Source organism: Brienomyrus brachyistius, chromosome 22, assembly GCF_023856365.1.
Source record: "Brienomyrus brachyistius isolate T26 chromosome 22, BBRACH_0.4, whole genome shotgun sequence".
Taxonomy (NCBI): domain Eukaryota; kingdom Metazoa; phylum Chordata; class Actinopteri; order Osteoglossiformes; family Mormyridae; genus Brienomyrus; species Brienomyrus brachyistius.
The window spans coordinates 18,237,875-18,264,682 of NC_064554.1; the positions used below are offsets into that span (position 1 = coordinate 18,237,875).

At 44.8% G+C, this 26,808-nt stretch overlaps 2 protein-coding genes and 1 long non-coding RNA gene across 12 annotated transcripts; 1 reads left to right on the forward strand and 2 right to left on the reverse strand.

The window, feature by feature from the left end:
• Positions 1-808: 808 nt before the first annotated feature.
• Positions 809-5,328, reverse strand: LOC125717693 (uncharacterized). Its single transcript, XR_007384588.1, has 3 exons — positions 5,196-5,328; positions 2,575-2,800; positions 809-2,210 (listed from the first exon to the last, which is right to left on the reverse strand). It is a non-coding gene; the product is annotated as an uncharacterized LOC125717693 (long non-coding RNA).
• On the forward strand, positions 5,259-12,418 carry prpsap2 (phosphoribosyl pyrophosphate synthetase-associated protein 2). Of its 9 annotated transcripts, none has more exons than XM_048990883.1 (11): positions 5,259-5,393; positions 6,621-6,775; positions 8,495-8,547; positions 8,778-8,844; positions 9,086-9,258; positions 9,395-9,510; positions 9,704-9,759; positions 9,954-10,102; positions 10,249-10,319; positions 10,493-10,639; positions 10,995-12,418. In XM_048990883.1, exons 1-11 carry the CDS (start codon positions 5,364-5,366, stop codon positions 11,151-11,153), a joined length of 1,176 nt encoding a protein of 391 aa, XP_048846840.1. In that variant the 5' UTR covers positions 5,259-5,363; the 3' UTR covers positions 11,154-12,418. The 9 variants fall into 9 exon arrangements, with proteins under 9 accessions (XP_048846840.1, XP_048846842.1, XP_048846843.1 ...); XM_048990885.1 differs by having other exon boundaries at positions 9,155-9,258; XM_048990886.1 differs by lacking the exon at positions 5,259-5,393 and adding an exon at positions 5,548-5,625.
• Positions 12,419-13,664: 1,246 nt separating this feature from the next.
• fam83ga (family with sequence similarity 83 member Ga) lies at positions 13,665-25,186 on the reverse strand. Of its 2 annotated transcripts, XM_048991077.1 has the most exons (6): positions 24,011-25,186; positions 23,007-23,174; positions 20,038-20,162; positions 18,293-19,727; positions 17,165-17,475; positions 13,665-14,841 (listed from the first exon to the last, which is right to left on the reverse strand). In XM_048991077.1, the coding sequence occupies exons 1-6, from the start codon at positions 24,467-24,469 to the stop codon at positions 14,679-14,681; spliced, it is 2,661 nt and encodes an 886-aa protein (XP_048847034.1). In that variant the 5' UTR covers positions 24,470-25,186; the 3' UTR covers positions 13,665-14,678. The 2 variants fall into 2 exon arrangements, with proteins under 2 accessions (XP_048847034.1, XP_048847035.1); XM_048991078.1 differs by lacking the exon at positions 13,665-14,841 and having other exon boundaries at positions 15,577-17,475.
• Positions 25,187-26,808: the final 1,622 nt, after the last annotated feature.

Sequence of the window (26,808 nt, forward strand, 5' to 3'; positions counted from 1 at the left end):
GGGTCTAACAGCTGACTGAGCATCCTGAGGGAGTGATAGAGCGAGTCAAACCTGCTATCAAAATCAGACACACATCCCTCTGTCTCATGGCAATGCAGGACAGAAAGATACGGCTACGATGAAGAAGATCAGAGGGTCTCCGCCCCACACACAAGGTCTAACATATTTTGTGCTCCAGACAAGTTGGCCTCAGAGGTTTTTAGAAGTTCTGGATCTCAGCACAGAAGAATGGAGGTCAATCAAATCCATAATTAGCATTTTCAGAACAGAATCTGGTAAATTACTTTGCGTGAAAGAACCTGCATGAGTAAGTCCCCAAGGAAAAAAGGAGTAAAATCACCAATAAAGTCAAACCACCACTCAGAATCATAGCTGCAGACGCGGAATGGCAGAGACAGCCCGCATAACCAATCAGCAAATTGAAAGGTGTAAAATCGAATTGAAATACTGGTTGATGAATATATCACCACTACTGAGAATAATAATAAATCTGTTCTGTCACCAATAAATAGCAAAGGCAACAATGATATCGGGTTGATGAATTTATGAACGTGAGTGTGACACGTGGAGCAGCCATGGAGTTTAAAAGATAATAGTGCTAATAGTGTTTACACTTTAACTTCCTTTGTGGATGGACAGAAGCACGGAGTGTCCAAGGCTCTGCCCGCCGCTGCACAAACACAGGAAATGGCTCCCTAATTCAGCACAAATAAGCCCGTCTTCCACTGAACTTGGAAATTTCCCTTCTCAGATATAAATTCAGAAATAGCTATATTTTCACATTATAGCTGGGCAAAATATCACCAAATGTTTTTCACGAGTCTTTAATCCCCATATCATCATATTCATAATTCAGGATTACTGACATCAATATATAATACACGCATTGAATGCTGTAGGTTCTCTCTAAACTACATGTGGTTATAGTACTTTAATGAGAATCCAGTAACAAATCACAAATCATGTTTTTTAAATACTATATAAAGTACCCCGATGAGAAAATGTTGCAAAACAGCACCATTAGTTTTAACAAGACCAACACAGACTGTCCCTTCATCTGTTAGAGTTAAAACAACATGGATTTCTGGTCAAGTTTCCAAACTGTGCCATCGACAGACGACATAGACATAGCCACCCATTCAGAGACGCCCTTTATCTGTAAACAGCGTGAAAACACAGCCGCCCACAGAAAAACGCATAAATAAATAACGTCACGTTTCTTTTATCCAGTGCTTTTCACTGCTGCTACCAGTTAACAAAGATCACCTGTCACCATGCCAGTGATAAGGCTGTTGGGGAAGACACACGTGTCTCCATCAAGTGTGAGGCGTAGTTAGCATCTGCTGGCAAATGGTTCACGTGTGGAATTCTGGCCACCATCCTCTGGCTCCTCTTCAGAATCTTCTCTGTTAGTTTTTTTTCCCATCATAGGGGATTCCTGACGGGCTATTATTACCGACTCCTTAGATTTCATTTGGAATTGACTTGGACCCCGGCGGTAGGATTCTTCCTGCAGTGAGATGATCGTCCAACAGAGGGCAGCAGAAACAGAGGTAGGTGGTAGCTTTCTTGTGAGGAGCATATTGCCACGGTGCCCCCAAGCACAGCTAGTGTTGCCTTGGGGACAGCAGGGACAGATTCTGGACACGAGTGCTGAAAAGTCACCCTCTTGGATGGAGGTGTTTGCCATTGGCTAGGAAGAAGGGGCGGGTCCTCAAACAAGCTGAGGAAATTACCTCGTTCAGATCCTGGGCCTGTTGCCGTACTGTTGAGAAAGTACTTCTGCTGTGGCCAGACACCCAAATGGCTAAATGCTGAAAGTCACATAAACATGTCAGACAAACAAAATATTTCATATTTATCGCCATCTGCAGGGTTTGACTATGCATTTCAGGAGAAACCCATCCACAAAAACAACACACAAGGACAATAAATGGGCAGCATGGTGGCTCAGTGATTCGCAGTGTTGCCCGACTCCTTCAGCAATGGGGGGTTTGAGAGTTTGCATGCTCACTCTGTGCTGCATAGATTTCTTCTGGTTCCCAATGTTGACCTCTGAAGACACACAGTTATACTAATCAGCATCTCTCTCTTTAGACTGTGCTTGTATGTGTTTACGTACCAGCGCCCTGAACCAGACTGGCATCCTCTCCAGGGTATACTTCGTGGCCCCATGCTGTCTGGGACAGGCTCCAGGCCCCAATGCCACTCTGACCGGGATAAAGAAAAGCCATTGAGTAACCGTTCCCCTAAAAATATCAAAGTGGTACCTAAGGGTACAGCTAAATGGCAGCGTTAAGCAGTGGTTCCGACACTCCTCGGCTTAGCTGCTGGCGTTCCAGATTGCTCTGTGGGGCCTGTAACCAATCATCTGCGTATTTGCTCTCCTCACACAGAAAGCGGTTCTCGCGGAAGTTCTAGCGCAGGTACTTGTAATCACTGTGGGCAACCAAACTGGACATTGTGATCCTTATTGCTTTTAAATCAAGGAACAGACATACAACAGCGCCTGATTCCTGGGGACTGTCCCCTTCTGCAGCTTCATTGGACGGTTCTAGCCCCGCCCCCTCTCACCTCTGCCTGCTGAGGAGGGGCCTGTCCTCTACACCCAAAGTAGTCCTGCATGCCGCCAGCATTGCAGAAGTGACCGAAAAACGTGTTCCGTGTCCAGGTTCCTCAGTAGCTCGTCATTGTCCGGGTAACAGACATCACAAAACCGACGAAGTGGCGTCTGGGTTCCCCTCTGCTTTGTGCCAAGCCAGGTCTGTGTGACTGTACCACTTCTGCTCACAGGGAAGGTCTGGAAGCAGAACACAACAAGCTACTATAATTAATCAACATAAAATCATGTCTCAATCGGTATGTGGGAGTGACAGTAAAACGACGCCCCAAATCCTGTAACTGCCAAGATTTTCATATTAATCTCCCACTACTCCTTAGAGTGGAGACTGTAGACTAAAACATACACTCCCTGATCAGGTAGGCGGGGGCACTTACAAATACCATAATTACTCACTTTATGTGTCACTTTATTGCAGGTATTTTAGTGAGAGGAGATTGCCTTTGCTTTATGTTAAGGTGCTACAAATTACCCAAAGCCACCATCATAACACATTGCAGCAATAATTTAATGACTCCTGCTAACGTGACAGTCCTGCTCTATGTTCGTTTGACGGCCAAGTCTATTGAGATTAATGGGCAAAACGCATATTGTGTTTTATACAACTTACTCGTAGCCCACCGAAATTCCTAAGGGGTGCATTTTATACATTCTGGTAATAAACTGACAGACACACTGGGGTCCCCAGTTCGAGTTTGGGATCAGCGAGTTTCCGGCTTGACTTTTCACGCACACAAACATGCACTGCACGTTTGTGTATTGAAATGTCTTTTTCAATATGCGTAATAGATTGTGCTCAAAAAGGAAACATACAAAGTAAAGGTAAATATAAATAAATAAGATTAACATAACGATAAAAATAAGGCAATCAAAATAAAAAGCATTGATATCAGTAACCGGGCCGGTGTGAAACTTAGCCTATGTGTCTGACGGAAAGAAAACTCACATGTCCGTGCTTGTGTAAATGACGAATAAAAGATCATCAAGTGTGTTTATACATACGGCAGTGATCAGGAGGCTGGAGAATGAAAATTGAGGAATTTAAAGTGTGTAAAGCGGCAGGTTTGCTATTAACCCCGATCCAGCAGCGCAATGCTAACCACAGATGTTCAGCACTCTGCAAAATCATCCTGGAAGAGGAGACACTAGTGGACCACAGGGAGAGGCTGTGCAATCAACTCGTTTCACAGAGGGGCGGTTCAATTGGGAGCTTTTGCACAACACCTGAACGCAGCTTAGATCATACTGTCCCAGAAATAAATACCGTATTTCTGGTTACACTCACGCTGTTCAAACCACGTGGCTATTCCAGCGAAAAAACATGCACGCACACAATATAACCCAAAAATGCATCGCAAGGTTTTCGTGGATACTAATAAGAGCACTGATGTATCATCCAGTACCTAGGCTCCGAGGAAGCTGACTCTGCAAGCGTATTAGGACAGCACCAAAAATAACGCTGTCACAAGGATGCGGCTGGATGCGCTGTGCATGTGCCTATGATTAGCAAAACAGCTAGATGCATCACAGACGGCACGGGTCATGCAGTCTGAAGGTCAAAGCAAAAAACTACGCGACAAAAAAAAAGCAGGATCTGAAGACTAATGACAACCACACAAACAGTAAACATAAAAAGCCCCAGACAGAATTGTGGAAGGATGAAATTAGGACAAGGCAGGAGTGATTGTAGCATTTGACCCTTGGGAGGGCACTGAGGAAGAAATACGGGACAAAATGGCTAAATTTATTTAGAATAATAAATTTCAGGAGAGCTGAGACAAAAATAGAGTGGCTTTAGTCCCCCCCCCCAAAAAAAAATAAAAATAAAATAAATAAAATAATAAAATAAAATCGCATACAGTGAACAAGGTAAACACATTGAAAGACATTTCGTTAAAATACATTTAGGAGGATTGAGGTGGCAAAATGAAATTAAATAAAATGCAAAGCTAAACTGATGGACAATAATAGGTAAATAGACTAGGGTCTTACATATACTTATATACTTATATATAAGTAGGAGACGCGGTAATTTGGGTGATGCATGACTACAATTTACGGTATGTTAACAAGAAAAACATAAGGAGAAGTGCAACGAAATACAGGAAAAGGTGTGGCAGACACATTCACACCTAAGTTACGAGAAACTCCAGAGAACAGGTCTAACAAATGCGTGCTTAATTGTCAGGACAAGCACTGAGAGTTTAATGTGATAAGGATCATTGAAATGATTGGCAGCAGTCAAAAAGCAGATATGATCAGATAAAGGGAGTGACTGAAGCGGAACATAACAGTTATAGCGGACAGATAAACGTGTTCACCTGTCATATCACCAAGTGCTGGACATAATATTAATAACTTGTAATTGGTAAAAAATGGTAAGTCCTAAATACTTATCAGGGAATGTATGGCAACCTAATGTGCAAATTGCTGGGTACATTTATAAGCAGTGGACATTTACCATGTAAATTTAACAGATAATCTAATCATAAAAGAAAAGCAATGGCAGAAGATTTTTTTATTTTATTATTTTTTTATTTTTATATATATATATGAAGAGAGGGCAGCTGAATACCTCGCCCAGCTGCTCCCGGCAGACGGCGCAGTGCCTCTGAGCGCACAGCACCCTCATCCTGCAGGAGCAGCGGTGAAACACGGCGTGATCGTATTTTCCCAGCGCGAATATGCCCACCTCCTGGCAGCAGAGCACACAGTACTGAACGATCTCCCTGCTGGACTCTGCATGGCGGTGAAAGGCGCACACGGAAACGAGGTGAGGGCTCTCCAGTCTTTTCCCCATCCCTGTGCTGGCGTAATAGCTCGATCGAATCGCTTTCACTTTCTCCCTCGAAACCATTTTTCTTTGGAAATTGGACGATTGCGTCATCAGAGCTCCAAACTCTGATTGGTCAAAGCTAACGCCAATCATAAACGATAGGTCGGGCAGGTTCGGGAAGCGGAGGGTGGGCTGGAACGGGACAGGGAGCGACAGAAACAAATAACTGGTAAAATGGACTGAGGTTTAATGCATTTTATTGCGATAATGATTAAAATGTGATTTATTATCATTATATTTTTTACCGCAAAAACGGAATATTACGGTTCATGACGGAGGGGAAGAAAGGTAAAGGTAGAGGTAACGTTTATTGGTGGATATTAACCGGAAATCACAATCGTCACCAGATTTGTGTTTATTACAAATGCGCACATGTCCATGGAGCGACGCCACAACAGGCTTTTGTGTTACGTACAGAATAACTTTATGATAGCGAGTTAATTTGTGTTTTAAGTAAGTAATACTTACATTGGTTACCAATTTTGTCGTTTTGTAGAGATTTTTTTTTTCAAGTGCAGAAATCTTCCTGGAGAGTTTGTTAGATGAGCAACCATGATATTTTGAATGTTATTTAGCCAGCGCACTGCTGAAAAAATGAGCAAAAAGGTTCGAGTTTGCTGGTTTGCTGATCCTGGGCATTTTTAACCAAGAAATGAATCTAACAACTCCATTTTCCGAAGTATGCTCTTTGTCACCATTTTAAGAAATGATCGACAAGCTTGACGTGGATTGAATCCAGTGTTTTTCACTGCGTCTGTGAGTTATTTGCTAAGCAGGCTTGACTATAATCTGGAGATAGAATGACAATGTCTCAGGAACTTTTATGATAAAAAAAAAGATGCATTACTGTTTTGCTGCTAATGCAACCCTGCGCAACTTGTTGCTGTAGCTCCCCTACCAGATAATTCCAGTCCTTTTTAATCACGATCGAAACAGCATGTAAAGCTGCGAATGACAGAAACTGAGGGAGGAGAAATGCTATAGAAATATCCTTGCCCATATTTCATGTTATTAAATTGTAAGAGGAAATTATTCTCGTACAGCACTGAGCCCAGCGTATCATGTTACATCTATTTTGGATTGTAGATGTTTGAAGAGCCTTTGTTATGAGAACCTGGTTTCTATGACTGGGAGTAATAGTTCGTTTTTTCTTTTTTTTCCCAGGAAGGGTTCAGCCTTGCGTGGGAGCCCAGGGAACCGCCTTCTCAAGAGGCTGAGGACAAGAACCAAAGAGACATGAACGTGACAAAGGGGGGCCTGATCATCTTCACAGCGAACTCGAATCCTGCAGGCAGGGAGCTGGGAAAAAGGATTGCCGAGTGCGTATGATATACATGATGAAAATGGTCTTTGAGCATGTATTTAGGAAAAGCTGGGCTTCTGCCTTTTGACTTAGTGAGACTTTTTCAGGGACGGCAATTTATCATGCCCCCCCCAATTCAGCAAAGTTTTAATGTGGGGGACTAGGGACTAGTTTTTAATCCCAGTCCAGCCCTGTGGAACTACTCAGCCCTGGGACTTGGCGACTTTGAGGGTGGAGCTGTGTAACCGTGTGACATCATTCAGTTTAAACCCTGAGCAAGGAGACACGCACATACACTCACTGGCCACTTTATTAGGTACGCCTTGCTGGTACCCCCCCTCCCTAATTCTTCATAGCATAGATTCAATAAAGTGCACGAAAAATTCCTCAGAGAGTGTTGACTTGATAGCATCACACAGTTGCCGCAGATTTGTCAGCTGTGCCTTCATGATGCGAATCTCCCGTTTCGCCACATCCCATAGGTGCTCTATTGGATTGCGATGTGGTGACTGTGGAGGCCGTTTGAATGCAGTGAATTCATTGACATGTTCAAGAAATCAGTCTGAGATGAGATGAGCTCTGTGGCGTGTTATCCGGCTGGAAGTACCCATTTGAAGCTGGCTTATGAATCATAAATGGCCATAAATGGATGGAGATGGTCAGCAGCGACACTCAGGTAGGCTGTGGCGTTTAAACAGTGCTCAATTGGTACTAAGGGGCCCAAAGCATGGCAAGAAAATATCCACCCCCCACCATTGCACCACCAGCCGCAGCGGTAGCTGGAATCGTTGCCACAAGGCAGGGTGGATACATGCTTTCATGTTGTTTATGCCAAATTCTGACCCTACGATGTCAATATCATAGCAGAAATCGAGACTAATCTGACGAGGCAGAGTATCTCCAGTTGTCCGTCGTCCAGTTTCGGTGAGCCAGTGCCCACTGTAGCCTTAGTTCCCCGTTCTTAGCTGACAGGAGGGACCCCCGGTTTGCTCTTCTGCTGCTGTAGCCCATCTGCTTCGAGGTTTGACATGCAGTGCATGCAGTGAGGCTCTTCTGCATGCCTTGGTTGTAATGAGTGGTTACTGGAGTTTCTGTGGCCTTTTTATCAGCTTGAACCAGTCTGGTCATTCTTCTCTGACCTCTGTCGTCAACAAGACATTTTCACCCGGATTACTGCCTCTCGTTGCATATTTCCTTTTTCAGTCTGTGAACCGTAGAGACGGTCGTGTGTGAAAATCCCAGCAGGTCATCAGTTTGACATTCCTGTGCCAGCCCCTTCGTCACCGACGGCCATGACAAAGTCACTTAAATCACTTCTCTGGAGGTGAACATTATCCGAAGCTCCTGACCTGTATCTGCACTGTATACGTTTTGCTGCTGACCTATAGTTGGCTTATCAGAGATTTGTTTAAAGGAGCAGTGGGATGGGTGTACCTAATAATGTGGCCACTGAGAGTATATTAGTCTTATGTGAGGTTGAAATGTGTGGCATTAAAAAGACGCCTTATATTAAGTATGGTTTAAATTATGTGGCACAAGCCGAAATAAAACGTTAAACATGTTTTATTTCAAAACATGTTGAAAATATGTGAAATTTGAAAACCGTAAGGAATGCATTGAGAGCCTGCTGCATTTGCTTTGCAGGTCCATTGTTTAATAAAGCTTGTTAATATTTTTCCCTCTGGTTGGACTCTTATATTCGCCTCATGCTTGCGGTTCGATTCGTGTCTTGCAGGCGTCTCGGGGTCGAGCTGGGCAAGGTGCAGGTGTACCAGGAGGCCAACCGAGGTGAGTGTTGTTCAGCCTGGTTTGGCTTGGAAATGCATTGTTGCTGTTGTGTGACATGCGGCATGTAAAGGTCTTAGTTGTCATAATCAGTATCTGTGTGGTGTGAATTTATTCGGTCTCTGCATGTGGTGCATGAAAATGCTGCCACCACCCCCCTGTCCCCACCCATATAGAGATGGCGGATGAGTGAGTGGGAGGGGGGTCACTTTTCCCCTTCCTTGTTTCCCCAGAGACTCGTGTGCAGATCCAGGAATCTGTGCGTGGCAAAGATGTTTTCATCATCCAGACCGTTTCCAGGTAGGTCTCTGGTGCTATGTCACACACTGGCCTGTAGAGGGCAGTGTCACTTCAGTCTCGCTTGCTGCAATAACCAACACATTTAGCTTATGAAATGACACTCCCTGTACTATGCTGTACGACGTTGTACTGTGTATGAGACACTTTATTATGCATGCATCCACGCAGCAGAGCGATGGGGCTTTGGGGAGGGGGAGATTGTGTAGCGTATATCTCCAGGCGCTTGTCGGTGCTACCCCAGGGACGTCAACACGACCATCATGGAGCTGCTGATCATGGTGTACGCCTGCCGCACTTCCTGTGCCCACAGCATCACCGGCGTAGTGCCCTACTTCCCGTACAGCAAGCAATGCAAGATGAGGAAGCGGGGCTCCATCGTCACCAAGCTGCTGGCCTCCATGATGTGCAAAGCGGGTTAGGTTTCCTCCTGCCTTGGGGGGGGGGGGGGGGGGGGGGGCGGAGTTACATCATGGTACCCTGAGAAATGGCAGAGATGGCCATAGCCCCCCCCCCCCATCGGTGACCGCTGCCATGTTTGCTTTGTACCAAGGTCTGACCCATCTGATCACCATGGACCTGCACCAGAAGGAGATACAGGGCTTCTTCAACATCCCCGTGGACAATTTGCGTGCCTCCCCGTTCCTCCTACAGTACATCCAGGAGGAGGTGCGGTGCCCCCGGGCAGCGGAGTGGGCGTCGTGCCCGCTCATAAACGCCTTTCTTAGAGCCTTCCCGCCATCCCCTCCCTCGTACGAGCCTTCCATCTGCGGCCCTGAGCTTTCTGCAGGGTAGGGAGGCCTCGATCTCGCCTTTGTGGCGCCTTCTGCTGACATGACCTATGTTGTTTTGACGCTCGCAGATCCCCGACTATAGAAACGCGGTAATTGTGGCCAAATCTCCAGCTTCTGCCAAAAGGTAATCTTCTCTTTTGCTGCCCTGCCCAACGATAAATTTCTGTTGTTTTTTTTTTGTTTTGAGGTGCGTGTGTCTGTGGTATTGGCAGTCTGTATCCGTACAATGCGGCGTCAAAGTCGGTGTCAACCGTGTGCAGGTCCATGCCTTGACCTTTAACCCTAATCCTAACTCCTGGCCCCACCTGGCCCCGGTAGGGCGCAGTCCTTTGCCGAGAGGCTGCGGCTCGGGATCGCGGTGATTCATGGTGAGGCACAGGATGCCGAATCGGACCTGGTGGATGGACGGCACTCCCCACCCATGGTGAAAAACGTGGCCGCCATACACCCCAGCCTGGAGATCCCCCGTGAGAGACATACCTTACTATCCTCATCTGGCTGCCTTGTGCTATGCGAGCACAACATTGCAATATAATACGTTAGCCCCTTGGCTACAGCGCCATCTGCTGCACAGGCGGGCTAATTGCGGTATGGTTGTCGTTCTGATATCCAGTGCTGATCCCAAAGGAGAAGCCGCCGATCACGGTGGTGGGAGATGTGGGCGGCCGGATCGCCATCATTGTGGTGAGCTGTAAATCCAGAATGTAAATCCAGAATGTAAATCCAGAATGTAAATCCAGAATTCGTGACACTTGTGAAATTACTGCAGCTGGAGGGGAGGGCTGTGGTCTTTCATCTGCTTTTCATCGCTCTTTTGTGGATGCGGTGCCCCCCCCCCCCCCCCCCCCCCCCCGCAGGATGACATCATTGACGACGTGGACAGCTTCGTGGCTGCCGCAGAGACTCTGAAAGAGAGGGGGGCCTACAAGATCTTCGTCATGGCGACGCATGGCATCCTGTCCTCGGACGCCCCTCGCCTCATTGAGGAGTCCGCCATCGACGAGGTGAGATGGACGATGAGGCCTGGTGGGTCCCTGATGTGGGGGTGGGGGGGCATCTCTGGGTTGTGCCACCATACTGTGAGGATGGGCTACCAGAATCTGGGTGCATATTTATCTGGTACTTGGTCTGCCCCAGAAGCGACATGAGGTTAGGTTTAGGGTTAGGTTTAGGGTTACTCGGTATCTAAAAATTTGCTCTACCTTGAGTTTTTCTTTTTAAGCATGTGGCTCTAATACGCTGCAAGCTCAGCGATTTTGGGTTCATCTCAGCAGCTGGATCAGGGCATATTGGGGAGGGTGGGAGATGGAGGAATAAATGTACCAGTTACTATTCCCTGTCCTCCCCCGTCCCTGGCAGGTGGTAGTGACTAATACCATCCCCCATGAGATCCAGAAGCTACGTTGCCCCAAGATCAAGACCGTGGACATCAGCATGATTCTGTCTGAAGCCATCCGCCGCATTCACAACGGGGAGTCCATGTCGTATCTGTTTCGCAACATTGGACTGGATGACTGAGTTCTGGGGGGGGGGGGGGGTTGCGCTTTCACACGATCAATCTTCCCCGACGCCATTCTACGTCTTTTCTCTTCTTTTCACGTGGAAAAAGTCAGCCTTGGTCTTTCCTCCGTTGGTTGCCCTTGGTTATGTCGAAATGCTTGAACTTGTAGTCCAGTAAAGTTTGTTATTGTTCTTCATGTTATTATTAATCGGCCTTCCTTTAACGAGCAACCTTAAGGCGAGTTGGCGTGACCATATCATGGTAATTAAGGCTGACGTAGCTAGATCGTGGTCACGTTATCCCGGTAAATCTTGCCGAGAACTGCAGGCCTGCCGATACATAACCCAGTACCCATCTGTGGCTCTCTGTGCAAACCGCATAGGTTAGTGATCTTCTCTCATTTCTGCGGCTGGAGTTACCTCTTCTGTCATGTGCTGTCTCAAAGCAGGCAGCCTCATTCTTTAAATTTCCTTCCCCGCTCTTTACAGCCCTCGTCTGGCAGGACTTATGGCATTTCTCAGGCCCCCGACGATGAGGACGTGTCACGGCTTCGCTTGTTGACATGTACGCCTTCGCTCATGGTAATGACACTGCTCTTCCTGAGGTAGCCCGGAGCAGATTAATAGCCCCTGATTGCTACGTTGCTGGTCGGGAAATTCACAGCATTGGGTCTGTCGGTCCCTTTGCTGCGGAGACAGACGCTTTTAAGATGCCAAATGAGATGATTAGTGTGCTGATTTTTCATTTTTAGCCTTTTGGTACAGTAATGTAAGTGTGGGAATTTTGATAAACCGTTTCACTTTGTCGCCATGTGTCCTTTAAAGTATTTCAACATTGCAATCCGGCATTTTCCGGGAGCCTGGGAGTCAGTCATGCGATGTATTAAAAGGTACCATTTCACTAAGATTATAGACCTTCAGACTGTGCTAGATGAACACTGACCAGTAACCAGGTGGACCTGGTCAATATATAGTAAGTCTAAATATTCCTGGGCATAAACCTAGTACTTGAAGTTTCATTTTCTGTGTAAAACTAACACTATTAACAGGCTTTGCTTCCCCTGTCGGCAGCCTGCAATGACGCACGTTGTTGTACATTGACTAAAATTTGGTAGATGTCATTCCATAGAGACAAGGCCACTATGGCCTCTGGTCAGCCTTTTAAAAGGATTGTATAACCAAGGATTTGAGGAGCCTGTTTTAAGGGATCCCTGCATTCTTAACCCGAAAGGGGCAGCTTATTTATTTTTGGCGAGTTTGATTAAATAAATGGAGAACTGAGAGCTGTCGTCTAGCATATTTGTCCGCCTCTGCTCTGTCCTTTTGTTCCGTCGGCCCGTTCTGGTAGACGACCTCCTGCAGCAGAGGGCCTATTGAAGTTACCCCCTGCCTCCCACCCCCCGACTAGCCTGGTCATGCTTGAGATGCCCATGTGAATTGTGGTCTGTTGCTCCAGCATTTTCAGCCATGGTGTGAAAGCCAGTGTTCTGTGTGAAAGTTCTCCGCAAAATACCAACAAACGCCTTTAGACTGCAGTGGCAGCCATACTGGCTTTTCAGGTACTCTGCCTATTGTGGGGAACCCAGTGACTGTATCTTAGTTTGAAACAATTGAAATATGCAAAGTACTTATTTCTGGGTAAAAGTTAACTGCAAACCTTTTGATGGCAGAGCAATAAATCTTATCTTTATCTGCATCTTGGACTTTTAAAAGGGGGGGGGGGGGTGGGGATAATAGTCAATAGCAATATAATTCAGTTGTTGACATAGGATAATTTTTTATTTTTTTTTTGCAGTCCCTCCCAGGGGGTAAGTTTGTGTTTCAGGTTCCCTTGCATTTATACTCACTTCCTCTGCATATCCGTATATGATTTGCTAGCAGTTCAGGAATGATGGAGTGCGATTCAGGCACCTGTGCCGAGAGCCGAGGTTGCACAATATGAAGAAACGGGAGGGAAAATACAGTCTTAGGCAGCGAAAAAGTCTTCATGCGGCCTGTCAAAGTGTCAGCTAATACATTTCAGAACCTCTGCTAAAATCAGCCCATTATTTCCAGCCAACCCTCCCCACACCCATGCATTTTTTTTGACTCAGCCGCTAGCACACCTTGTATGGCTAATCGATATCTCATTGGCTTTTTAAAGTAATTAAATTACATGAGCTAGTGGTGAAATTTAATAAATACATGGAATGGTTGGGGTGCCCCTGAGGAGAGGTTTGGGAACTGAAGCTGTGTTCATCTAGCCGCCCAACAAGATATCAGTAACTTTTTGGAGAATTGAAGAGATTCTTATGAGTTTTTATCATGTTACTTTTAATTTGCATATGTTCTAATGTTAAGTTGTTTTTTTTTTGCTGAGCAAAATGCACCTTACTAGCCAGATAAATTACTTTAAATATTTCTTTTGACTGCCTAAGACTTCTGCACAATACTGCGTTTCCTGAATTATCACATGATGGAAAAAGCTCTGCTGTTTTGTGGTCACAGAGCCTTCACCCAAAGTTTTGAGTAGAATAATGTCATGGATCATTTTTAGAAAAATAGCTTTATTCATGTTCTGCGTCGATCATGTGACCGAATCTGTCAGTCAGCTCCGCGTATGGAATGTAAACACCCGACCATGCCTTTTACCTCTCAGCAGTACATGGTGTGCCTTCTCTCTGCTCAGTTTACAGGTGTTTACGGAACCTTGGGAGTTTACCACAATTTTCGAGTAATTCAGGTTCAATACCAGTGTTATAGAATTACCCCGAAACTCAAACCAACAAGGCCTTTAAATGAAGGCATATCAACAAGACACATAATCGCGTCAACCACTCCCCAGCGTGTCTGTGATCGGGGTCGACCCAGATGCCGGGTATTGTGACATCATGGCTACTTGTGTGTCACGTGATTACTGCCGGCGGACTTTGCACAGCTATCTGGCCACGAAGGCGTGCAGGTCACAGATGGAGTGAAGGAACGGATTCGCTTGGCATCCCGCGCAATCCTCCGCCTATTATCGTCCTCTCAACAAAAAAAAAAACCAACATGCTTTCCAGAACTTAATTAGTACAGTGATGCGTGTCAAAGCTGGAGTCAAGAACCTATATGATGGACCTCGCATTCACACTGTACAGTGTATTTATTCAATATATCACAAAACTCAAGGCAGCCGAAAACTGAGGTGAAGAATGGCTCACTTCTGACAAACTTCACGCACCTGACAGACCTGTGAAGGGTGATATTATCATGATAAGCCGAATTGAGCTGCCAGACCATAATTTAAATGATAAGATGAATAAAGCACGCAACTAGAGGTCATATCTGAGCTGGGATTTGAAAAACCGGAGTGAAAGTACAGGAAATTGCTTTTTGTTTCGCTGTAATTCCGTTCTTAGCGAGCCATGAGCTGTTTGGGTGGTTATGGAACCCATCCAGGATTTTTTTTTTTCTCCCCCCCCAGTTTTTCCTTTTTTTTGCAAACAGGGTGGGGCAGACAATGGTGAAGCTTAACGATTTTCTCTGTGGAAAGGCGTGGCTGCGGCAGGGATGAGTCAGGTGCTAATTCTTGTCTGCGCAGGTGCTTCTTGGCGGACTTGTGTCAGGCATCAGCTTCCATTCTGTCAGGACAAGCAGGTGAGCTGCGGGATGCAGAGCAGGTGAGGCAGTCGTAGCTATGAAACCCACCGGAGATGCATCAACCCACACTCTTTGGTACAGGGGGCTGGGAGAGAAAAAAAAAAGCTTTGCTTAGACCAAAAATAATTTTACCCCGCCATTTTTAAATAAACTTGCAGAGTTTTTCTCATCTCGATACGCCAAGCGCCAGACAGTAAACCAAATAGAATTTAGATTTTATGGTCAAAAGACGAAGAAGAGGATTCTGGGTAGGGTGGGTTTTACTGATCGAAGACCCTAATTTTACCCAGCACATGACACATGACATTCACTTACTGCAACTCCATACTGCAATATTTGATCTTTACACCTAGCCCAATACTTTAATTACACATAATTGTTGTACGAAAAGCCAAATCATCTTTCTGGAGTCTTATTTACATAAAAAAGGTACCTAAAGCACTGTGTACCTACTAACCTTGTAATCTCATTCTGGGAAACATATAAAACTGAAACATGAGAACCACATAACTTGTAGAGACAGTGGCCTCTGATTCAGCAGTGAGGAGGGTTCAGGGATTTGAATCTTTACAGATGCAGGCGCATTCACTAAATAGGCATGCAGAATCGGTGATAATCACCTCCTCCCAAGCTGAGCGACACCACTGCTTGTCCTCGTCGGTGTGGATAGATGTATGGATTGCTTGTTTCAAGCAATTCCCGTCTAACATACATGTTATGCAACAGCAATTGAAAACTTTTCAGTTTAACTCCCACAGATGAATTTTCAAGATATCAAGATGGCGATATCAAGGCATCCTTGAACATCTTTTGATTGCTGAAATTTTGAGGATTGAGGTAATTTTTTTTTTTTGCTTGATGTTTTTGCCTTGGTCAGGCCCTGGAAATGCTGGGTGGAACACATGATTATCTAAGGAAGTCGGAGGGTGTGTGTGTTTGTGTGGGGGGCACTGTCCCAGCCCAAGCCTAATCCAGCCCCCTGCCATGGGACTGAACCTGGTCTTTGTATCATTAGTACGGCAGGAAAGTTAAAGGCACCAAGGCAGTGCGCTGAAGGCAGCCAGATCATGATTTTTATATTCAGCTGTAACTCACACTATAAAAGCCACCATGTTCTTCAAGGCCTGTCGTTCATCACATATTTGCATTACTCATACAGCCAACCCTAACCACCGTACCCCAAAATGAAAAGTGTTCATTACACACATTCCTCATCTCTCCCCACCGGCAATACATGTAACACTCATTTAAGTGGCTGACAATACATGATTTTTCCGTAACACATCTCGTATGATTCACAGTTTTCGTACGGGATCGCAAATTTCATTTTACAACCTAATTACATTGTAGATACAATCATAAGTCTTGTTTTTCTTACCATCGTTTTTATTGAACAATAAAATTGAAAAACAGTGCTAACAAATCACCGTGTACAAGCTGTTTTCGCGGCATTTGTGACCTGTAAAATCTCACGTGTCTCCTACGTTATGTTCCTCAATTGTTTTCAGTGACTCTCACATGCAGAAAACGTGTGCGTCTGTCCAAACAGATAAGACAATGGAGATTATTGGTTCGGCAGAGTACAAGTCACTCATTACGGTAAAGACTTTCGATCTTTAAACTCCGTGTCACCTTCGGAATACACAAAGGGCTAGATAATCACACAACACTTAGGCTTTTCAGGACTTTTATAACAGAGTTACGAAAAATATTTCCTACACGTGGAATGGAGGAATGCACAGCCCAAGAGCACTGCTTTGGGTACCAACCCTAAATCAACAGTCAGTTGACTGTAGGTTAGCTGCTTGTGCGTAATAATCACACTCACCAGGTTATATCTTACATCTTGTTTTTCTTGCCATTCAAGAGACCTCATTATTACGAGTTCCACCATAAGTCAAAACCACCCAGCACCAATTTTCTGATTTTCACCCAACCCCTGCTAGCAGAGAAAACGTCTAGCCACCATAACAGTCTGCCCTGGTCAATCGAGGTATAATGATTGAGAATTATGTGCCAAGATTCAAACAGTATCTACTAAAAGGGAAACATATTAAACCAAAAAATAAAAATCCTAAACAAACAGTCATGATGGTATATATTGTCGATCAGGGAGGAATCCCGCTTGGTATATTTTGCTGACCGTGGGGGAGTGATGGTGTCGTAATTGACTAGGAGTGTCTTACAGACTGATCGGTTGACCAACTGTCCTAAACTACGACAACAAGCGCAAGCCAAAGAATTGTAATTAGCACTGCTCCTGTATGCTTGGCTTTGTGACTGTTTCAGAGTTTCGCATGGTTTCTAGGGGAATGCTTGAGATCTTCCTTTTCAAGTGTTTAAAATTAGAGAGGCTAGCTACTGGGATTCCAAAGGAGGCCCGACTGTCACCCCAAGCCATAGGGTACCTGCGGGATAGTCTGCGTTGGCTTGACAGCCTACCAGTCTTGGGTTTAACCAGCTGTTCTTGGGCCAGCCTATAAAGGAAGCTCTGAGAATTGGCCATCTGAGCTGAGACGTCTCCGGTACGGTTTCCATGAGCGTAATACACTCTGTTGTGCGACAGATAGTCACTCTGTCCCGCCTTGCCACGATTTGTCTTGACCACACGACGGCTTCGTCTGGGCCCGTCGTCCACGGACTTGGTGCGACCTTGTTCCAGGTCTTGCTGGACGGATGGGATAGCGCTACCCGTGGAATGGGGGGAAGCATGTTCCCGCTGTGAACAGAAGTGTTTGTTAATGTCTGGGGGGATGTTTGATATGTACCTACAAGTAGCATGTCACACAGCAGGGAGCAGAATGTCAAGGAGCTGAGAGACAGGTATCCAGCACCTTATATTTAATAATAATAGGTACAATAGCCCCCCATATCTGCAGGTGATAAGTTCCAATACCTACTGCTGAAACCATGGATAGAAGTGAACCATCCGTGGAAGCCATACATATACACCAGTGGCCAAAATTGTGGAAGTACTTCCAATTTTTAGAGATCGCAGAACTTTATTCAGCCGTCGCTTCAGTTACTAATTTGATCGTCCGGTGTATTTTTGCAAACATTCCTTGATTGTTTACACACATTATCGTGTAGTATTTTTTTAAAGCGTAATGCCAAAAACGCTAGGTGTTTCCACAATGTTGGCCAACAGTGTATGCAATTTTCATGTGCTTACATATGATTAATGATAAATCACACACACCAGTGGCCAACAGCAATAAGACATTACCAACATTAAATACTGTAATAATAAAGTACATATGTACGTTATTATACAGTACTGTACTCTAATGAAAATGATTCTTACATTTTAGCTTAATTCTCAAGACAATAGAGCAATGAAAAAATATCATGTATCAACAGATGACAGGACAATGAAAATCATGATTTTTGTAGCACTCTAAGGACAAAGGAACAATGAAAACACATTACAAATTTCACTTCTTTTTTTCTCAGACCGCGGATAACTGAAACTAAAACTGTGAATTCATGGGTGGGGGGGGGCTACTGTATTAGCATATTTCAAAAGGGTCCCATACCTTCATTTTGTCTCCATGAAAGTCTATGGAGATGCACCTTTTATCCTTTTCCTGCTGTGGATCTTTCAGTAACTGGGTGACCGCTGATGTCTCCTGCGGCCCATTAAGAATCTTGTCATCCTCCGGAGGAACTGACATGGCATGTGCGCCGTTGACTAAATGCCCTGAGCCGGCGTTGTCGACACACTCAAAAAATTCCTCGGATGTCGTTGAGGCAGCAGACCCCTTCCTTGGAGATCCATTCACTCTGTGTTCATCTGATGTCATTTTTGCATGTTTTTCTTTCTGATCATCTCTGTCCAGACATGTCTCGCTACCATCCGATAGTGTAGCTGAGGAGAACACACTGTCATGTTTAGTAGTACTGTGAGGTGCCTGATCAGAAATGACACCCAATGGGCCTGGATGGTTTTCAGACAGCTTCAATGCACTGACCTCTTTACAAGTAGCTGCATCAAGTACCAGGTGAATAGTTCTTGGTTTGGGGACTGGTGGGGATGCAGTCTCCTGTTCTCCCAGGATGTGCGTGCTATTCAGCGTCTCAGATTTTGTCCTTGGATCTTCTACGCATCCTCTTTGTTGGGACTTTGTTTGTTCTAGTTCCAAGGCAGCTATAGAACCTGTTTGGTCCAGACGTTTTAGACCTTTCTTAGTGTTTCTTCCATAGTGTTGGGGTTCCTTGCCTTCTAAGCCCTCAGAAACTGGGTCATCTAGGGCTCCTTGGAATTGAGACTGTATTTGTTTGGGGTTCTGGGTCCTCGGAGAACCTATTTCATCCACAATTTGTGCTCTGTTCCCGGGTTCCGTCTGGATTTCTTGGTGTTGGGATGATTGGTCCTGGCTTAACTGAGGGTCATGTTTCTGTGTGGGACAGGCCTTCTCAGGAAGCTGTTCTGGAAGGACGAAGGGATCTTTGAATCGGATGGCCTGTGACGTCTCAAACAGCTCGGAGCGCATGAGGTGGGCGTGCATGGGCTTGCTGGAGTCGCGGATGTTGATAAACCCTATGACATCACTTGGAGGATCAGGCTCAGGCCAGGTGGGCAGGTATGGAATCAAGTTGATTCGCTCGAGATGCAGAAGACCAGGGTGAATTTGGATCGGCTCTGGTATTTCTCGTGGAGGTCGGAGCACTTTTGGCACAGGACCTTTGTTTTTTTCTGAGTCTGTCTTACTTTCAGACTCTTGGAGATTACTGCTAACCAATGCGTATTTGGGATTGATGCGTTTGCGGGCTACAGCAGCAGGTATTGGTGCCGGGAGAGGTGGCGTGATCGGCTCCGGCTCCGGCTCATCCTCCATGTCCACCTCACTCAGATCCACACTCTGAGACACCAAATACAAGTCCTGAAAGTGCTTATCAAAGGTCTCAACCGCCTGGCCCGTGAGAACTGTGATGAGGTTCCGGTCCAGTCTGGAAGCTGTCCATGTGTAACTGGAATACATCAAGTCAAGTTAAGCAAGGCTGAATCCTTGTTCATGCTATGAAACAGCATTTCCTAATCTAGTCCTCAGAGATCCACAGTTGGTGCATAATTTTGCTCCTTCTGTGGCCCCACCCAGAGGGTCCACATTTTTTGCTCCATACCGGGAGCTGGGAGGGAGCAAAAATGTGGGCTGTCTGTAGGTCCCCAAGGCCCAGATTGGGAAACACTGCTATACAATGTGTCACTAATTTAATATGATGACTTCATTCATGAATCATTAAAAATACAGACAGATTGCATATCTGCCTCGGCACGCACCTGTAGGACCCAGACACTGCTCTGTCCCCATCCACAAACATGAACTTCTGTGCCAAGGATCCGAACACTTTCCTGGCTGATCGGGTATGAAACTCCGCCCCTCTAGTGCTTCGGACCCGCAGGTTCTGGGAAAGTAATTGATATGGCAGAAGGTAAGGTTTGGTTTAAAAAATATCAGACAATTAGCCTTAAAACCATGACCTTCCAGCTGAGTTCCTGAGAAACCGGCATATTTTCCGATTCCATCTTCAATCCCAGCTAAGCATATTATTACCACTGTCTACCAATTAGCACATCCTTCCCCGCTGCCGCCACCTGTTATCGGTTCACTCCCTTTTCACCTCTTGTATTATACGGCTATATATTCTGTTATCCCCCAATGCAACTCTCCTCTCCTCTCCTCTCCTCTCCACTCCACACGCGGCACAAGAATTTCACTGGTGTCCCCCAGAACACCTGACAATAAAAACTCGGCTGAGCCAATTAATTTTTTAATGGAAGAAGGTTTTGCTTTTTATATTCTTTAGATGTGTGGTTTAGTGACATGGGTATAGTGCAGCTGGAAAACCTAAGTAAAACTGACCGCACCACATCCAGGCCTGACCAGCCCCAGCTTAAAAAGTCTGAAGAGTTCTGTGAAATTTTCCAACAGCATTTCACAATGTCAGATGCGTTTCCATCCAATGCAACATTCTTCTCTGAATGCAAGCTGTGTTAGACTAGAGCAACAGATTAATGTCCTGCATAGCTGAAGCCCATGTTCAATGCATGACTTCTGAAAAGCCAGACCGGTCCACGCTGGTATTGCAATTGATAAGATAGATGAGATGAGATAGATCTTTATTGTCACTATTATAGAAATAGTTTAGCAGCTCTCTGTTTAGCAGCATAAGAGTAATAAATAATAGAAATAACACAAAAAGAGACAGTCATCCTATTATAGAATGAGTGTCTTAGTGCAATGAGGGCAGTATGTTAGTCCGTATCGAAGGCAGTCGTTCTGGGGGACAGTCGTTCTAGGGGACAGTCATCCTGGAGGACAGTCATTCTAGGGGACAGTCATCCTGGAGGACAGTCATTCTAGGGGACAGTCATCCTGGAGGACAGTCATTCTGGGGGACAGTCATTCTGGGGGACAGTCGTTCTGGAGGACAGTCATTCTGGGGGACAGTCGTTCTGGAGGACAGTCATTCTGGGGGACAGTCATCCTGGGGGACAGTCATTCTGGGGGACAGTCATTCTGGAGGACAGTCATTCTGGGGGACAGTCATCCTGGGTCATTGCAGTCATTGTACTGTGACTTTTTAAATTACATCCAGAGGGATAAAGGCAGGAAAATCTTCAAAATCTCAAAAGCACTGGCTTTTTTTTCCTAGGGGATATTGTTTTTCATACTGGCAAATCTGGGTCACTCGTCCATGCAGAAAACTTGTACAAAAGGGAGAAAAAGCAGGTTCTGACAGGGGATAAAGCATAAAGGGTGGGGTTCGAGCATATAGGGTTGCCCTACTCCGAGCCAAAATACTGAGAGGGGAAATTAGATGAACAAAGCCGTAATGATGGCTAAACTACAGGGATAAAGGAATATTACAGAGATCCGCTGAACGCCCACAGGTGTTTTGTGGGTCTGCTAAGCACAAAGTCGTCAAGAGAAACACAGTGAACTGCAGCCTCGGAGGGGAATTATGCTTGGGAAGGCTGTTCAGAAAGTGTCACGTGTGTCACCTAGCTGAAGGAATTCTGCAGCTATAAGTCCACTAAAAAGATAATGAAATTGAAAGTGCCTTCTACTTCGATAGACAGGATTCAGCGAGACGCAGAATTCCGGTTTGCCTTGCGTGTAGGTGGCACAATGGAAATACGGATAGGCAGCTGGCTATCTGGGAAAAAGGACTGACAAGTCATCTGCCGCAGTCATTGTCGGCGTCTGTCTGTTGATGAGCCCCGGCTTCTTGTAAATTGTGGTGCAGATGGCCCAAGGCCATAGTGCGCTGTCTAAACGAGTCTACTTAAGGTCAGGGCTTATGTCACATGCAATGGCAGTTAAGCAGGGCTCTTTGTTTCAAGTTGTATTGCATTGTTATTGTTATGCCTTCTACTGGAACATCTCGGGTTTTGCGCAACCTGGAATCCAAGAACTAAAAATCGCCCTTGTAAAACCTGTCCATTTGGTTCTCGAACTACTTTTGGTGTTACACACGATCCTTTACCGTAATTTTAAAACAAAACAAAAAAACAGGCACTATATTTTCTGGAGGAAAACTGTCTGACATATAATGAGTTAAACAATGTTTATCTTTACTGTCACTGATTGTAAAGCACTTATCCTTAGGACAAAAGCAGAGGCATTCATGTTAGTAACTTTAATAACGTGCAAATCCCTCATTATAACAAGGTTTTGTGTGGCTATCAAACAGTAGCGGCTGTTATCACTCAATCAAGTAGTGAATGCAAGCTGCCACACCCAGGGTCTCCCATTTACCCTAAGGACCAGCAATTTATGCAACAGACCAGCTCGTCTGGGAGAGCTGGCTGCTCCCTGGATTTCTTCACCAGTCTTTCATCAAGATTTCTGCACCAAAAGCTAAGGGTGGTGGGCGCTTAATCTGACATATCACTTTATGTTTTTCTTTATCTGGAACGGGAACGTCCAAGATGTGCAAAAGATCTCAATCACTAGCCCTGTCCCAGGCAGTGCCAGGAACTCCAGACAGGATCTAAACACGAGACCAGCTAGCGTGACAGCAATTAGCACAGGGGCAAGTTATACGGCCAATAATCACGCCTGGCTCAGAGTGGCTAAGCTACCATATTCCCTTAAGGATTAGAAACTAAGTTCCCGTTTTTCCAAGTAGGAACAGTAACAATCAAAAAATGTCTAGAAAACAATTTCCCATCTGTTTCTAATGAAAGCCATGTGTGGAATTGGCCGGCTAGCATTTTTTTGGCTGCGGAAGATAGCGACGTGCCTTAAGGTGTCCCTTGTGCATTTGAGCCCGTCTGCACATGCTCAGAAAGTGCGGCACTCCGGTGGATTCCAGGATAATGTAAACGGCCACCTTCCTTTTGAAGGCGGCGTCCAGTAGGTCAATGAATATGTCCACATCTGTAAATAGGTCCATAACGACAGCAATGACCTGTAAAGAAAAATTTTTATCGTTTTACAGGTCAAACTAAGTGGAGTGACATTCACCTCGCCTCATATTTCTTTAAGTTAAAAACACATTTTTTTCTGTATAATTCAAACGCACCCGCAAAAAAACGTAATACTATGTAATAATATTTAGCTAAGCGAAATATAAAACAACAATTAGCCTACTGATGTATGATGATGATAACTATTCTCACATTGTTGTCTGTGTGAAAAGTAGGCCACATATTTTAAGTTGAAAGTCTGCAGCCGTGGTCAAGCATATAATGCAACAAAAAAAAACAGGAAAGAACGGGGCGAGTCTCCCGGTCCCCACAGTGTTGGAGAATGGGCGTCATTTGTTAACTGACCCATAAAACGTAAAACGATGTGCAGCATGACTGTGAACATGAATTCAATTGCATAATAGAGTCCATTTAAATGTTTTATTATTTTTGAATTAGTTTTTTTCATTTTTAAGTTAATAGTGATAATGTTTTTTTGGGAGGGATGGGGGGTAAAGGGCCCAGATGTTAAATTGCTTTATATTTCGATTTCTAATAGTTTCCAATATCATTTACACAACGGCGGCCCGACAGAATATTCTACGCATCTTAGTCTAAATACAGTTTTTGTCTTTCAGGAATGAAAAGCAATACACAGCTAACCGTATTGTTTACGGGTGCAGTTTTTACAGTATTGCTGAAACAGATCAGAGGCAACTTTAACGCAATTTCATCATGACCGACTACTAACATGCGGTAGCCCATATCATCCAACCACACGTATGACGGCATCCAATTAAAAGACATATTATTTGACACAACAATACAATATTCATACCTTCTGCGCTTGCACTATGGTTTTCCTAACGATTTCTTTAATGTGCGCTTGACCTTCCATCGGCGGCTGCGTGTAAACATTGACCCGGGTCACTCCTCGGTATGAGACGAAGTCTGGCCACCCGATATCCAGGTCTGGGATGGAGCAGTCGGAGCGCTCCGGCCAGTACTGAAGTGACGGCTCTACATCGTCGCTATTACCCTCTCCCTTTGCTTTCACATGATCAGATCCCGGGTCGTAAACCTCCGCGGTCCCTGTTAGATGCTCCAACTCGAGGTCGGACAGAAACCTTCGCACGTTGTGTGCATGGATGTATTTGTCGAAAGCGTCGCGTCCGTCCCGGAGAAGCGCTTCCAGCGCTAGTCTCTGATCCTCGCTGTAGAAGAACTCTGGCTTGGTCTCGTTCGTCCGCATGTTAACGTTGTGTTCGTCCAGACACTGGATCTGAGACAAGGCCATGGTCTCGGAAACTTTGCTGTCTTGAAGCAATTTACAGTTTATCAAATATCCTCCCTGAGATCAAATAATGAATGATCAGAGAAAAGAAAAAAAAAATCCGTTTTCTTTGTTCCCTCGTTAAACAACATGTGACTCCAAATAGGTGATCTGTACCAGTAATGTGAGTGAAACTCGAGCAGGACGTCTTATATTGCGATATCATACTGTAAGAACCTCACTTCACCACATCAGTCATAGTTTCTTAACTGGGATCTCATGCTCCACATTTCTGATGCCGATGATGCAGACCAGGTAACAGGGCACACCTCAGTCACATGACATAGGGGAATCTTCCCCGGTGCCCGTCCATTCCTCGGGACTCCCCGCAATTCCGTAACCGGCTAAAAACGTTTCTCACTCAGGACTGTACGAAGTGCGACTTTTCCGACGGAAAAATACCCGACGCGAAGCTTAACATGAAACAAATGCGAGGAGGTTTTCAGTTGCCTAATCGCAAGTTTTAATAAAGTGCAAATAAAGATCACTTAAACTATAAAACGGGTATAAATACTGGAATTTCGACAAAGTACAAATATTAATTAATACAAACTATAGTTTTAAAATAATAATAAAAACTATTCTCTGAGTCTTCCGCAAGTTTCTGAAATTCCATACACCGGATTTCGGTAAAGACTTCGTAGCCCCGCTGTTGAATGGAGTCCACTGTCTGGCGGAGCGCTGAATAATAACTTCAGCTCGCCAGCAGCCGGGGGAAGGGGCGGATCATGAACTTCCCCCTTTGCCTGTGGAAGTAAGCGCAAACGTGGGCGGAAATGGGTGTTTGAATCCGGTTCCTCGAATGATGACCCACATTAAATGGTACAAAAAGTCTGGGCAACTAAAACACGTTTTTATTCAAATCTTATAAATGGTTCCCCAGACGCACTGTATATTTCACTCATGAATAGTGTATTGCCTTCAATAGACCCCAGTGTTAGGAAATGTGTTTGGAATGCAGCAAATCACCAAACCACAAGGCTTTGCACTATAAAAGGACAAAAACCTTGTGGAAATGGGGATGACTAACGCAGCGGCTTCCTCTCATAAAAAGTACACATCCGCAATTGTTTCTAAGCTACTAGCTTTAGAATGTGGATGTTTACTGCATGTATATCCACAAACAACAATGGAAAGAGAATTTTTCATGTATTTACTTCTGTTCTTCCTTCAATGACATTGGCTTTTTCTGTGTTATCTACTAAGCCTATGTATTTTATATCCCGTAGTAACAATATGTTGGTTGAAAGTTAGCTTTTAACGGGTTAACTAGTTTAATAAATTTTCCCACCTGTATGCATGTTTTTCTTTCTGCCCTGTACGGTCTGTGTCCTGTTTTTATGCCGAAGGTGGAAATATATAGACCCATCTTTCCAATGTACAATAATAAACTCAGACGTGGATCCTGTTTGCAAATGTATTGCTTGGTGAGGAGATATTTTCACCCGGTTTGTGTATCTTGTATGTATAAAAGCTCATTATCAAGCCTTCCAATCCCAAGTTCAACAGTGGACAGTTTCCTTTTTGGCTGCTCCTGGAACCTGAGGAGCATTCAGTGGTGGAGAAGATCACCAGAAGGGGAATCCCTATTAACGATTCCTGAATCATGTTTATAAGAATCGAGCTCTTTAGAAGCCTCACTTTCAAATCTGTCACCAAACTAATAAAATTCATACACTCCTTTGTAGGTCATGGTTGACTGTCACTTTTTATGGCTGTCATTTTAAATGCCACGTTCTTCAAGAGTGGTGACACACGATACGCATACGTGTTCATCATTTTGACAAAGTGAAAAATCGTGCGTGATGAGGGCGGTCGACTCCTCGACTTTTAGGAGGCTCCTGACGCACGGGGAGGTTTCACAAGTGCCTGCGAGTCGAGCTCCTGGGCGTCTCTGTGCAAGCAGTGCACTGTGGATCTGCTTGGCCGGAGCCACTGCATGATAAATGCACTGCTGTTCCCCACTGGGCTTCTGGAATAGAATGCCGTGCAATGAAATAGAAGCAGAATATTTAACTGGTATTAACATTTCTCATGATGTAAGTCATCAAAGGGCATCGCACCCTAGCAAATGATGACTATGGCTTGTTATGTATGAAATCTGCAGGGCTTTACTTGTACAAAGAAAACAATTAAATCTTCATCGGCTTTACTAATATGCACTGTTGGTAATTGACTTTTACATCAATGTATAAGATTCTAGTGTCTTAATGCTATTGACCTTATACAGCTCCAAGAACTCCTCCCTTCCAAGTTTTGGAAATTCTAGAATATGTCAGACAGATGTTAAAATAAACACAACC